This window comes from Podarcis filfolensis, assembly GCF_964270895.1.
Source record: "Podarcis filfolensis genome assembly, chromosome: 3".
In the NCBI taxonomy this organism is placed as follows: domain Eukaryota; kingdom Metazoa; phylum Chordata; class Lepidosauria; order Squamata; family Lacertidae; genus Podarcis; species Podarcis filfolensis.
Window position 1 is genome coordinate 42,667,953 of NC_139606.1, and position 13,364 is coordinate 42,681,316.

Sequence of the window (13,364 nt, forward strand, 5' to 3'; positions counted from 1 at the left end):
AAAGTGACAGGAAGATATATCACACTGAGAGTTCCTCAAGAAGAAATGTAACACGCAGTCAAAATGCACGACACTTTTCTGAAGAGGATGGCTGTAGGTTTAGGGTTGTTGTTGGTTTTAAAGGATTTTTATTTTCAAAATTTAATAAAAAGTGTTTTTAGGTACACACTTTAATATCATTTCTGTGGCTTTAAAAAACAAAATACAGCTATATATAATTACAGATATACTGCATATTTGGCATTCATTATATTCCATGAAAAGCTGGACTTTGTGATCATACACCATTTACTATGTACAGCAGCAACTGCATTTTAAGAGAAAAGGTGTTTCAATTATAATACCATGGCTTTATTAATATATGAGGGGGGAAATGTTGCAAAAAAGGCAGGATAATGGAAATCCAATAGAAATTACAAAGCAGATACTGTTATAATTGTGCATACATACCCAGGGGGTTCAGTTGTGCTGCATTTTTTTGCTACAAGACAGCATGACCTTGACCTTCATGGTCCATTTTGCCCCATCACTTCTTAGCATAGTTTCCTTTAAGGTGGCAGCATATAATTCATTTGCGTTAAAAAATTAAATATAGCATTATGTCCATTTAAGATTTCGTGTAACTTAAATATGTTTTCAATTATAGCAGGATTCCTTGTAACTGTGCTGGAATCACAGAATTGTAGAGCTGATCATCTAATCCAAGCCCCTGCAATGCAGGGATCTTATTTAATATAGTTTTGTTATTTGAAACTTGACTGCCTTTGTAACAGCATTCATGCAACAAATAAAACAATTGTTCAGGATATCTGACAACCTTAGATTAGAAACGTGTAAGACACTGATATGAGACATCCAAACTCAAGCAGAATCTCATCCAGAATCCTAAATTCAAATTTTGCAGTTCAGATACATGTTTAACATCATTTGCGGTGCCATATTTGCTTCCACTTATTGGCACAACCATTTTTGTCATGCCAACACTTTTAAAACTATGATCCTGCATCTTCAGTAGGAAATCCTACTGAAACAAGAGTTTGCTGCTACAGTAAGAGGGTCCAGAACTATAAACCTAATGTGCTTTTATAACATTGTGCTTGCTGAGTGTTCACACAATATACTTCAAGATTTACAGTTATGCAGGTTAGCCGAGTAGACTTCTAATGCATGAAACATAAACCTTCACAAGCAAGGTTGATATTATGGGTTTAAGGAACCATACAATATTGGCCAGGATCCAAAGAGCCGTGCATAGAACACTGTCCATATTTCCTGCCCTTCCCACTGTAGCCACTCACAGCCTTCAGAAAGCAAATCTTGGAAGCTGGTGGTCTCCCCAGAGCAGGGTCCAAAGTGGTGTGAAAAGATGCTGGTGAAAGGAAACTCTTGACACCAGCCCTATGCACCTGTGGAAACACTCCCTCTTCATTCACAAGGCTTTTTGGATCCCAACCTCTTATACCGGAATGTGGCTCAAGTTTAAAATTGGGCACTCAAATTCAAAATACCAGGTATAACAGATACAAGAACTTCTCAGAACTTATCTGACAAGAGCCGCTGCTTAAGTCTGAACAAATCCTACCTGCAATTGGAATAACCAGACACAATATTTCTGGACCTGAATACTTCTACTCTTGTTTCACTGCTCTGCAGATGTAAGATTACTAGAAGGGTAATGAACAGTTTCTTCTGCAGTTGCAGTTCTAGTATTCTACATAGCACAGCGGTATAGTTATTTTAATTGTGTCTCATTGATGTTTTTCTTCTTTTTAAGGTCTACGGGCAAAACAAATATTCAGAAAATGACCAGGAGAAAAAAATTATAATCAAGTGTTTGTTGGGATGGGGGCAGGGAAATACTAAAGTTTTGTGTATTGAAGGGGAGCAACTGTTGCCTGTGGTAGTGCAAACAGAAAATGTGTATGGTATAGATTTCTTACCCCACAACTAGAAACATCATACTTGTAGGGTTTTGAAGAGGTTATAAGAAATGTACATTGCTGCTTCTGCACATTTACTGAAGCATGGCCATTTTTCCATTCTGACTGAAGCTCCTTGCATTACACCAGTTGCCAGTGTCACCACAAGATGTGGCAGAAGTCTGTCAACACACTGCAGGGCACTGCAGGGAAAGAAGAGGCTTCAGATGACCCAAACCTACGCAGTATGTTCTTCTGCTCTTGGGAACACACTCAAAACAGTAAGCTAGCGGTAAGGTTTATAGTGTGATATCATGCATGTCTACTCAGAGGTAAGCACCACTGTGCAGTGGAACTTCCTTGTAGAAAAGGGTGTACCATATAGGATTGCAGCCTTAGCTATATTGTGACAAAGGTGTGTGAGCAAATGATTTGTAGAACTACAGAAACAGAAAGGGTGATTTTCCACAGCACCCTACCCTGGAGTGGATGGTGGGAAACATTAGCGATGCTTACTTGACGCCCCAGCAGGTAGATCATTGCTGCTTACCAGGAGGGAGGAGTAAGGCAGCAGGCAGGCCACTGGGCAAATGCATTGGTGGAGCCAATATGGTGTTCCTGCTGATACGAACTGCAGGGTGCCAACCTGCCTAGCACCTTGCCCCTCTGCTTCTCCTTCCTCTTAAGCAGCAGTGACCCACCTACCAGCTCAGGCAAGTGCCACGCTCCCTCTCCACCATTCTGCTACTGTTCCTACACCATTCTTAAATAGAAAGCTTATGGAAATAGGTAGAAGTCCTGCCTTGTCTTTTATATTTGCAAACATATATTTAATATTTTAAAATATAAAAATCTCTATCATCTTTATACTCTCTTCACATGGAGCAAGCCTCCTTTAAATTCATTCTGTACAGAAAAATAGGCCGTGTCGCCTGTTCCAATGCTTAATTTAGGTCGTTGTCTCTTCATAGTGCTCCTATGTGTTCGCAAAGCAATGGTGTGCCAATGAAAAGCCAGATACACCACAAAGATTGAGAAGGGAGATCATCCTGTCCCTTTATTTAGAAGATTTGACAGACTTCTGAACTAAGCCTAATGCAAGCCCACATATGTTTATTATCTCTCTTACAACAGAGAAGTAATGCGTGCATTGTGGCACCAGCACGTTGTGGTAAGAACGCTTTAAGGACAGCTGTTACAAAATGGTAGTTATATATATTTTTAAAGTGTTTTTTGTTTCATCTAAATCAGACCTGAGTGTTGTTTTGTTCTTTAAAGAGGGAAAGATGTGGGGGGAAAGAGTGCTGCAGGAAGCCTTCTTAATTTGTTGCATATGGCCAAACGTGTTATAAAATGAAGTCTATTGCTACCAGGAAACTAAATGGGCTGCTCTGCAAACAAACTTGGCTTAACTCTGAACACGAGCACATATTTAAATATCTGCCGATAGGCAAGTCAAAAGATTAAGTCAAACTTCCCTTGATGACTTTTTTTTAAAGCATAAACACCTTACTAGGCACATTAATCACCTTAGCATAATCCCAAAAAGGAAATACATTGTAGAAACCAATGTACTTTTGTTTTAAAAAGGCTTTATCAAACCATATGTGCAGATACTTGAGATGATGACAGTGTTAAGCTTCCTAGGGTCCTGGAGTCAAAGAAATTCTGCTGCCCCCCGCTGCTAAGTAAGTGCACTCCTTCTACAGGGGGCAACATCTGCCGATCGGTCATGGTTCCACTTGGCGACGACCCCAAGAAACTTCCTTGGGAAGAAACGATTTTCTCAGGACTGGCAGCCAGTTTGGGGGATGTGGAGAAGTTGTATCCGTACAGAGCACAGGGGCTGTGCAGCCTGAAAGTGTTGTAGGAACTCTGGTGGGTTTGATTTGCAGCGAAGGCGTTGCCCGACGGCGAGGGCATGATATACTGCAGCTGCGGAGACATCCCTGAAATCTGCATCGATAAGCCTGTCTGAGGGCAGCCGAACGCATCGCCGTCGCTGCCTGCCACGGGCATGTTCACGGTCGAACTGCCCGACACACCGACATAGGAGGGAGTCCTTGGGGTTGCAAAGGTCTCGCTGGATTGGTTTGTAAGCCTGTTGTAGGTTTCGGCCAGGGAAGTGCTGTATCTGTTAAGGGCTAGACCGGAACGGGCACAAGCTGTGTAGTCAGCTGGAGCGAGGCTGCAGAGCTGGCTAGTGTTGGGAGCAAGGTGGAAGGCAGGAGAAGAACAAGGGGACCCCGGGAGCAGGTGGGGGTGAGTGGTTGGTACTCCATTTCCGGTTCCCTGGAGCAAAGTAGAAGAGCCAGCGTTTCCTAGAAGAAAAAACATATCCAAGTATAAAATGGCATCCTAGGAAAAGAGAATTATTTATTACATACGTATTCGAACCTCATGGTGGCTTGAATAGGATTACACTCTTTTCTTTTGACAATACCCCTGTAAGGTAAGTTAGACTGATATAGATCTGTCGAAGTAACCCATCAAACTTCCTGGCTAAGGATGGATTTGAATCCAGATTTCCCCCCTTCAAATGGTACATCTACAGTACAACTATACTTTAGCACATAAGTATTAGTTACTTTCGTTGAAGACAACCCATCCCCTCCCCCTGCAGACCCACATATTTCTACAATGCAATTCTCAAAGAGCAATACTGAAGCTCCAAGCAAGATGACTGATAATACGCAATGGAAGAAGGGTCCTGTTGGTTCATATCAATCTACTTCAGCATCTTCTTCTCACAGTGGCCAACCAGAGGTCTCTGGCAAGGCCACAAGGAGGACAACCTATGGGTCCCAGAAATTGGTATTTGGAGGCATAGTGCCTCTGACTTTTCTCAAAGATATGGTTAGCCTTATCCATCTCTAACTCCCTCCGAACGTCATCCAAGATGATGGCCATCGCTATGTATTGTAGGAGCATATTCCATAGTATTAAAATGGGAAAAGTTCTGTGTGCCCCGAACCTTCCAGGATTCAGCATCTCTGGGTGGCTCAGGTACTATGAGAGGGGGAGAAAACCTCTCTGTTCATACATAATTTTATACACCGCTTTAAGTCCACTAAAGGCAAGGTGGCGAGTGGACTGCAGTAAGTTTCTGTTTAGAGGAAGCTTCCCCCCTAGGGGTAGCATGCATTTAAAAGAATATATACATATAGAAGAATCCATTAATCCAAATAGCAAATCCAGATTTTTAAAATTATTACTATTTAGGTACACCGCTTAGAAATTCTAATGATTAAGTGGTACACAAATGTCATCAATCAATCAATCCTGAGGCTGGAATGTTTGTCAAGCAGGGTCACGGAGCTGGCCAACTCTTGCTAGTCACACCATTTCACACTGCTGCAACTATGATGCATTTATAGGGTTGGGTGGCTTTCATGGTGCTTCTCAGCACAATCACACACACACACACACACACACACACACGTGATTGGACTGGGGGAAGCTTCCACTAAACAGAAACTGACTGCAGTCCACTGGCCACATTGCCTTTAGATTGGTATACAAGTCATTAGCAAGCTGTTGTCAGTCTCCTCCCCTTGTGCAGTATGGCTGGCCAGTTTTGGAGCTCTGTGCTGACTCCAATCTGTAGCCACTCTGATATCTATTTTTAGTTCACACGTGTAATTCATACCAAGGTGTGTTTACATGGGTTCTGCTAGGTAACCTGCCCTTGAGCAAACTTTCCGAGTCTTCTGCCAGCCCAATCAGCTCAATTTTACCTGGCCTCAGCTGGTGAATTTCGAAGTTCAACACGGAGTGCCCATTCACAGGCGACACATTTCTTGTTGCTAAGGACAGTACTTTTTAGGTGGATACTTCCTACGGCAGTGGCGGGTACTTTTTTGTTTTAATTTACTTTTTAAAAGCCTTAACTCCACTTGCATCTGTCCATGTCTGCCTTAGGCTACACTTTGTATCAGCTATGCAAAGTCACATGAAGCACTTAGAACTAATTACATGAACATGTTTTCCTCATTAATTTTGGAATCCGGATCAGTGCATCTCATAAGGAGGAGTCAAAGGTCCTTTCCCAAGTCCCAATGCCTGGGCAATTAGAATTTTTTTTCCTATTTCTTTTAAAGACCACAGGACACCGGTACACTCTCTAAAGGGGATGTCAAGCAAAGAAGATGGGGAAGTGTATCATATGGAAGAGTTTTCTTGGGCTCTCTTTCTAATGCTAAACACCTGCTAACACCAGCTTGTGTGGCCCTAAGCAAGAGGAGGAAATACAGAGAAGATTCTTTTTCACAAAGCCATACATAGCTAGTAGGAAACTTATTAAAATGGTATCTCTCTTCTAACTCTGCTCCTTTAGGTATTAAGGAGGGGTATTTATTTTACATCACCATAATCCCTGGCAATTAATATGGAATGAAAAACACCAAGCAAAGTCCTAAGGGACGTCTACATCAGTATCTCTATAATGCAGATTTCAGATCCAAAACTAACTTCCTATCAAAAAAATACTTCTGGCACACTCATTTTCCCCACATAGTTTTCACAAAATTGAATCACCCTGGAGTTTTTGCCTATGCTTATATTCTAGTGCAGGATTTTTATGGAAATTCTGAAGCAAATGGATTTAGAAGAAGAAAATAACTTCTTGCCTTATTGTCTATTATTTCACTGTTGTTGAATATAACTCTGAAATGACTTAGCATGGAAAGCAGAAGATTGGAGTTCTGGTTATGTTAAAGACTAGAGCATTGTCTTTAAAAGGTGTTGGGGGGGTTGTTACAGGGGTAAAGAGTATATGTATGTATATATGTGTATGTATATATGTGGGTGTGCATACCACAAATTATCTTGGGATGCTCTGGGACTGACACACTATCAACAAAAATGTCTGGTGCCAAAACAGCTATCAACAAAAATGTCCAGCCAAAGTTATCATTTTTAAGTCACATTAATTTTGATGAGGAAAAAACTGAATGTATGCTAAGTTAATGCATGTAGGGTTGGGTGAATATGCCAATTTTGGTTTCTCTCTGTTTCATGTTTCCCCATCTTCAGTTTTTAACAGATTGTGGCTCTTTTATATAAAATAAAATCCACATGAATATTTATCAGCATTATAGTACTAATTCTGCCCAATAGTCACATTTTTGCCAGGCAACTTCCCTTAAAATATTGCATTCTGGTTATTTCATAAACAGGTACATTTTTGTGGACACTTTACCCATGTATACACGTTTTTCTACGCATTACTTGACTGGAGAACTGCACTGCAAAATTCATAGAAAGGCCTTTATAAGATTTGCAGTACATCAGTTTTTGCAGTTTACTGAAGACACATTTACTAAAGTTGAACTTTCAGCTCAGACCCGCTTTTTAAGTCAATGTGTAATATCTGAATTACGTAGCAATTCAGGCATAGAATCGGCAAAGTTTCATAATTTGTTCCACTAGCCAGCAAGCTAAACAGGACATACTAAATTGAGAATGTTAAAACCAGAGTGAAATAATACTGACTCTGACACGTAATCATAAATGCAACAAAAAAATTAAAATATCAATCAGGAATTGTTTTGTTTGCATCTTGAGTCAACTGCTGGCAAAATAAAGGTAACCTTATATCTTCCCCTTCTTGTGGGAGGTAAGTGGCTCAATATGACTAAAGGCTGACACCCATGACAAAAAAACTAACCCAAAGCACATGGAAAACTCCAGGCACGGTACAAGTTACCAGTGCAGTGAAGCAGTGCTCTGAGTGCTCCCAGATCAATTTTCAGCATTTGGTATGGACAGCAATTTTTCCTGCTCATCTCATCATGTTCTGAACATTAATCCAGAGATGCCTCTAATGAACTCTGAACATACCATTTGCTTAGGGCCAGTTTAGCTTTTTCACTGTTTTGTTTAACTGAAGAGGCTCTCAAAATATACAAATGAGTATTAGAAATCCATGGTTAATTTATTTGTGTTTTTATTCTACCCTTCCATCTAAGAAAGCTCAGACTGGTAAATATGTCTCTGTCTCTCTCCCCCCCCCCCCCCCGCTGCCGCCTTTTAGTTCTTACAAAAACCCTGAAGACAGTTGACAGAGGTTAGGGTAAAAGAGAGCGAGCAACTGGCCAGGTTCACCCCATAAGGAGAGGTTTGAACCTGCATCTCCCCAAGTTCAGCACTAGTCTAGCATCAAAAATTGGGTGAACCACATCTGTATATAACTGGTCCCAATTACAGTGGTACCTCAGGTTACATACACTTCAGGTTACATATGCTTCAGGTTACAGACTCTGCTAACCCAGAAATAGTACCTCAGGTTAAGGACTTTATCTCAGGATGAGAACAGAAATCGTGCAGCGGCGGTGCAGTGGCAGCAGGAGGCCCCATTAGCTAAAGTGGTGCTTTAGGTTAAGAACAGTTTCAGGTTAAAAACGGACCTCCAGAACAAATTAAGTACGTAACCAGAGGTACCACTGTACCTACTGTCCCTTTTCCCTTCTTTCTGTTTAGTTTCAGATTAAAAACTGCTTTTGGGCAGAGACCTGAATTATTTATTGTAGAGTACTAGTATACAAGTAAGTAATAGTATAGATCCTTCCCCCCCCCCCGAAGCGTGAGGTGTTTAGCATTTTACAATGGAGCAAAGAAGCCTGGGATTAAGTTGCATATACCTGGCTTTCTTGTACCACCACAGCTGTAGCTGTAGCTCCAAGTATCAATTGAAGAGGCAACTGCAAGACAGAGATGGAAGAAACCTGACATACTAGATCCATGGTGCAGGGCAGAGAGAGACTTCTTGCACCAGGTGTAAATAAGTCCACAAGGCTTCAGTGGCTAGCATTCCGGGCTGTTTTCGATGACTTGCACCAACTTTCCCATGCCTGGCATCATATGCTGTCAGGCCCAGGAAAATTTGTTACTTGCAAAAGAAGAATCAGGAGTGCAGCTGAAGTGCACTCCTAATTCTTCTTTTGCAACTGCAGCTTGAATTTTAAATCTCGTAGTATCATATGTCAGGTGACTGACATGTGGATGAGGACACCCAACTGTCAAAGTGGCCCATGAAGGGTTGGCCACTTCTGGTACCCTACCCCTGAAGTAGATGGGACACACTGCAAGTCATGCTGTTTCTGATTTTCGCCATAACTGTAGCCTTACATTTATTTGACTTGCAGCTAAGCTAGCCATGGATTGAGATGAGGTTACATGCAAGAATGCAATTGGCATGGACCATTTTTTTGGTGGCTTAAATAGCCGCTAAGGAAAAGCATGCAAACCTCAGAGATGTATGAGGTGGCCTGGAAAGGGAGAAGTTCTCTTCCTGCCACAGTCCAGAGAAAAGTCATCTCCTAGAAGGTACTATTTGCAGTTCAAGAAATGTTTTCACCAGCTGCCATGTACAGAATGTGACTGGTTGACTCTGGTTTGGCCCACATGTCAAGAGTGATGCACAAGCACATCAGTTAGTAAGCCCAGCAACATGGATTAATAATTTTGAAATTAAATTATAAGAGTACAAGCTATATTTATGCCCATAACAGTGAAAAGAGCACTGTTATTATATTTAGGCTGAAGTCCTATACACACTTGCCTAGGAGTAAACCCCATTACACTCTATGGAGTTTACTTCCGAGGATGCACAGAATTGTGTTGTTAATGAGAATCACAGATTTTTTTTCATGTATGAAATTGCTGAGTATTGTATTATTGTGCCATTGTGCGATTAAAGGTGGAATCTGTTCAAATCAATGCAAATTTTTCCAATGACCAAAATGGGAGGAAGACTGCACCCTCAGTGAGTAATCGTTAGCATTCTTCAGGTACCCAAGTGAGATTCATACCTTGTTTTGCGATCCCAGGTATATCTTCAAATGTAAGTGTCCTCAGTGAAGGTCTCCAGAATGCATAAGACTCTACTAAAGCTTCTAATCCCATCCTAAACAACATAACAAAATCATGAGTTAAATAATAATTTCTTATTATATTTCACAGACTTTATTATTGCTCTCTGTCTCTGTCTCTCTCACACACACACATATAGTAGAAGGATTACATGAAAACAACCTGGTTCCAAGACAATATTTTCAACCAAACAGCAGCCAAGCTGTGGTTGTTTGGACCTCACAGCCATTTGCAATAAACTTGCTTGTGACCCGCAAAGAATATGCCAAAGACACATGATTTTGGCTTTCTTCCTTGTTGCTGCTGCTAAATCAAATATTTTAAAAGCTAAAAATACATTAAATTCTTCCCTGATGTTGTGTCTTTATGTAAGCACTTGTTGAAATTGCCAGAATGTCCATTTGCTATCTTTTGCATAGAGGCAAACAACAACAACAACAACAGTTTTCCCAACTCAATAGATCAACATAGTCATAGAAAAAAATGGAACCTGGATCTCTTTTGAGAACTATGGACAGGCATGCTGAGAGTTCTCAGACACATTCTTTATAAATTTGATACAAACATTTTCTCTTGGCCAACATATGCTTCCCCAAACCCAAACATTTACAATTATTTAATAAATAAATTTATACCCTGCCTTTGAGGGGAACTTTCATTCCAAGCAGGCTCTCTTTGGAAACAGATTAATGATAATATAATAACCAATGTATTTAAAACCAGAAGCATAAAACCACAACACAAAACAACTACACCCAGCAAGAAATAGCCTTTTTAACAGTGCAATCCATAAAACTATAAAATCATAAAAAGAGCAAAATCAGAATAACCGCAGCCCAATTAAAATACTTACCATTATTAAAAGGAGTAGTAATTAAATAATTTTTAAAGCCCACTTAAAAGCCTGCACAGATGGCACATATGAGTTAAGTATACAAGTTTTAAACTATTTTTGAATTTTATAGAGCTGGGGGAAGTCCAGAAAGTAGCAACCAAAATGATAAATGGTTACTTGGAGCACATTTCCTATGAGAAGAAGTTAAAGGATTTTTAGTCTGATATAAAGATGATGGCAGGACAGGCATGATAGAGGTTTAGAAAATTATGAGTGATGTGATAACAGACATATTGTTCAATTTCTCTAATATACCTGCAGCTTGGGACTCTCTCAATTAAACTGATTGGCAGTAGACATTGGACAGCCAAGACAAAACACAACACTTCTTCATACAATGCACAATTAACTTATGGGATTTGCTTTCTTTGGAAAGTTAAATCAAGATGGGAATTGCATTTCAGCACAGCAGTTGAAAGCAGTCCAATGATGCTGCTTCTCTAAGGTTTTGTTGCCAGAAACATTGAATAAATTTTGCAGGAAAGAGTTACAGAAGTATTAGCTAAATGTGGATTTAAAAAATAGTCTGCCCCCGCCCCGTGCTAATGGAGGCTTTTCATTTGTACTTAAAGCAGAGATAAAAGCCCACCTCCTGGAGGAGCGTAGCCAAGGTGATAATTTATACAAGATGCTTTCAATCATTTTCACATTTTACCGCCATTCCAATTTATATTACCAAATGGCCAATTTTCTTTAACTAAAGCAATCATATTTTTCTCCTGAAGTACTTAAGAAAGAGAAATGTTCATATCCCCCAAGTAAAGATTTTTGTAGGATCATTTTCTATGACCTATGTGAAGAATCTAAGCTATTCTCAAGAATATAAATTCTAACTTTGCAAGCGTTCAACAGGAAGAGAGAGCTTTTAAAGCACAAAGCCATTGTTTCTCTTACAAAACAATGTATTTTAAAGCCAGCATTTGCTTTGGGTTAGCAAACCTGTGATACAAAAGTGATTCAAATTTGCATTGTAGATTTTATGTTCCAAATCTCATAAAATCTCATTAAAGCAATGCAACAAAAGCACATGGCAAAAAAAACTAATGCACACAGCACTCTCTCCTGTCATAAGCAAGGCATTATACAAAAGGAAGTGCAAAGTATTCGGTGAAACTTCTCTAAAGCATTTAAAACGGTCTAGCCCCATCATCAACAGCAAGAGATCTGTAAATTGCAAGGTGTTCCAAAGCTAACCTGTTGCGTCCAGAATCTCTAAATCCTTTGGCAAATGGATTCCTATCAATCTTGAGTCGGGTAATCTGTAAGGGCAACAAAATATGCTGATAATGAAGATATGTAATGAAGAGATATAAACAAGTACATCTTAGAAGCCACTCTGTTAATACTGAATGTCTGCTGCATTGCTAAATCACAACTATATTTCAAAGCACTAAAATGCCATTAAATAATCTGAAACAGGGGTTCCCATAGTGTTGCCCATAGGACCATCAGGGGTCCATGGCATGTCTGCATTAAATACTCATATTGTTATTTAATCGTATTTGTATTGACTCTTGTATTTTTATAATATATTTTTACATTACAATTTGCATTCTATGAAATGCTAATTGTAGTACAATGAAATGCAATATAAGAAATAAAAGAAGCAGCAAAAAAAACAAAACACAATTAAAATAATACCATGCCTAGTACGGCATGTTATAATTGCTACAACAGGCAGAAAAAATCATCAAGTGATCTGCTAAGAACATCAGGAATTCTGAAGTGGTCTGGGAGGGGGAAATGGTTTGGGACCTACTAGCTTAATAGACATTAGATGGTTTTCTTTCTCACCTAGTGTCAAGACAGAGGTTCCTTCTTCCCCAGCCATTAGCTTGTAATTAAATGAAAATCCAGTAAATCAGGAGCATTAAAAAGGAAGGAGAGCAAAAGTTACCTGTTGGTTCTGGTATGCCGTGACAGTTGTGAAAACAGTTTCAGGAAAGGAGAATGCCTTCACTCCTTCTCCCGAAGGAATGGGTTTGACTGGGGAGAGGTCATCCCCACAGTCCTTCCGAATGACATGGACACGTGGCTGATATTTGTGCATAGAATGGAGGATAATCTACATCAAAAAGAAAGAGAGAAAGAATGGGTTTTGCAAGAAAAGACTCCCTGTTTCTTCTATGCCAATATTTTAAACACTTCCTGTTTTGTTCTGTCTGAGGACTAACTAAAGACAATGTAACACATCTCAAAACTGGTCTTATACCTGATATTCGTCAGCTACTCTTGGAGCCTTTTTCGGCAAAAGAGCAAGGGAAAAATGCTTTAAAGAAATAAATAAGCAACCTCAAAATTAGCCTGGCTTCAGTTCAACAAAGTGCCCATGAGAGATAGTTTTGTAACCATGTTACCAGAGGCTAAAGGGGAACTTATGTGGCCAGATTGCAGATGGATTCCCTCCAGATCTGTCCGAAGCCTTTAAAAAGTACTCTGGAACTTTCTGTTTCTTGAATCATGAAGAAATATGAAAACTCAACTGCTGAATACGCCCAACATATAAATAGTTACAAAGAATATTAGTTACGTTTTGTTTTTCATGTATTGCATATACACAATATTATAATTTTTCTATTTAAATTCTTACTACGGTTATTATTGAAATATGTAGCATGGATATATTTACAGAAGGGCAGCCAAACACTGGCCATGGACAGAGCAATCCTATACTGCAA

At 39.7% G+C, this 13,364-nt stretch overlaps 1 protein-coding gene across 1 annotated transcript in view; it reads right to left on the bottom strand.

Moving 5' to 3' along the window:
- Positions 1 to 98: 98 nt before the first annotated feature.
- The window catches only part of TBX18 (T-box transcription factor 18), a 34,953-nt gene continuing 21,687 nt past the window's right edge, over positions 99 to 13,364 (bottom strand). The window contains exons 5-8 of the mRNA XM_083608238.1: positions 12,584 to 12,751; positions 11,881 to 11,945; positions 9,731 to 9,825; positions 99 to 4,240 (exon numbers count right to left, since the gene is read on the bottom strand). Of these exons, the coding sequence (XP_083464364.1) occupies positions 3,516 to 4,240; positions 9,731 to 9,825; positions 11,881 to 11,945; positions 12,584 to 12,751 (1,053 nt within the window). The 3' untranslated portion in view covers positions 99 to 3,515. The remainder of the gene's footprint in view (positions 4,241 to 9,730; positions 9,826 to 11,880; positions 11,946 to 12,583; positions 12,752 to 13,364) is intronic.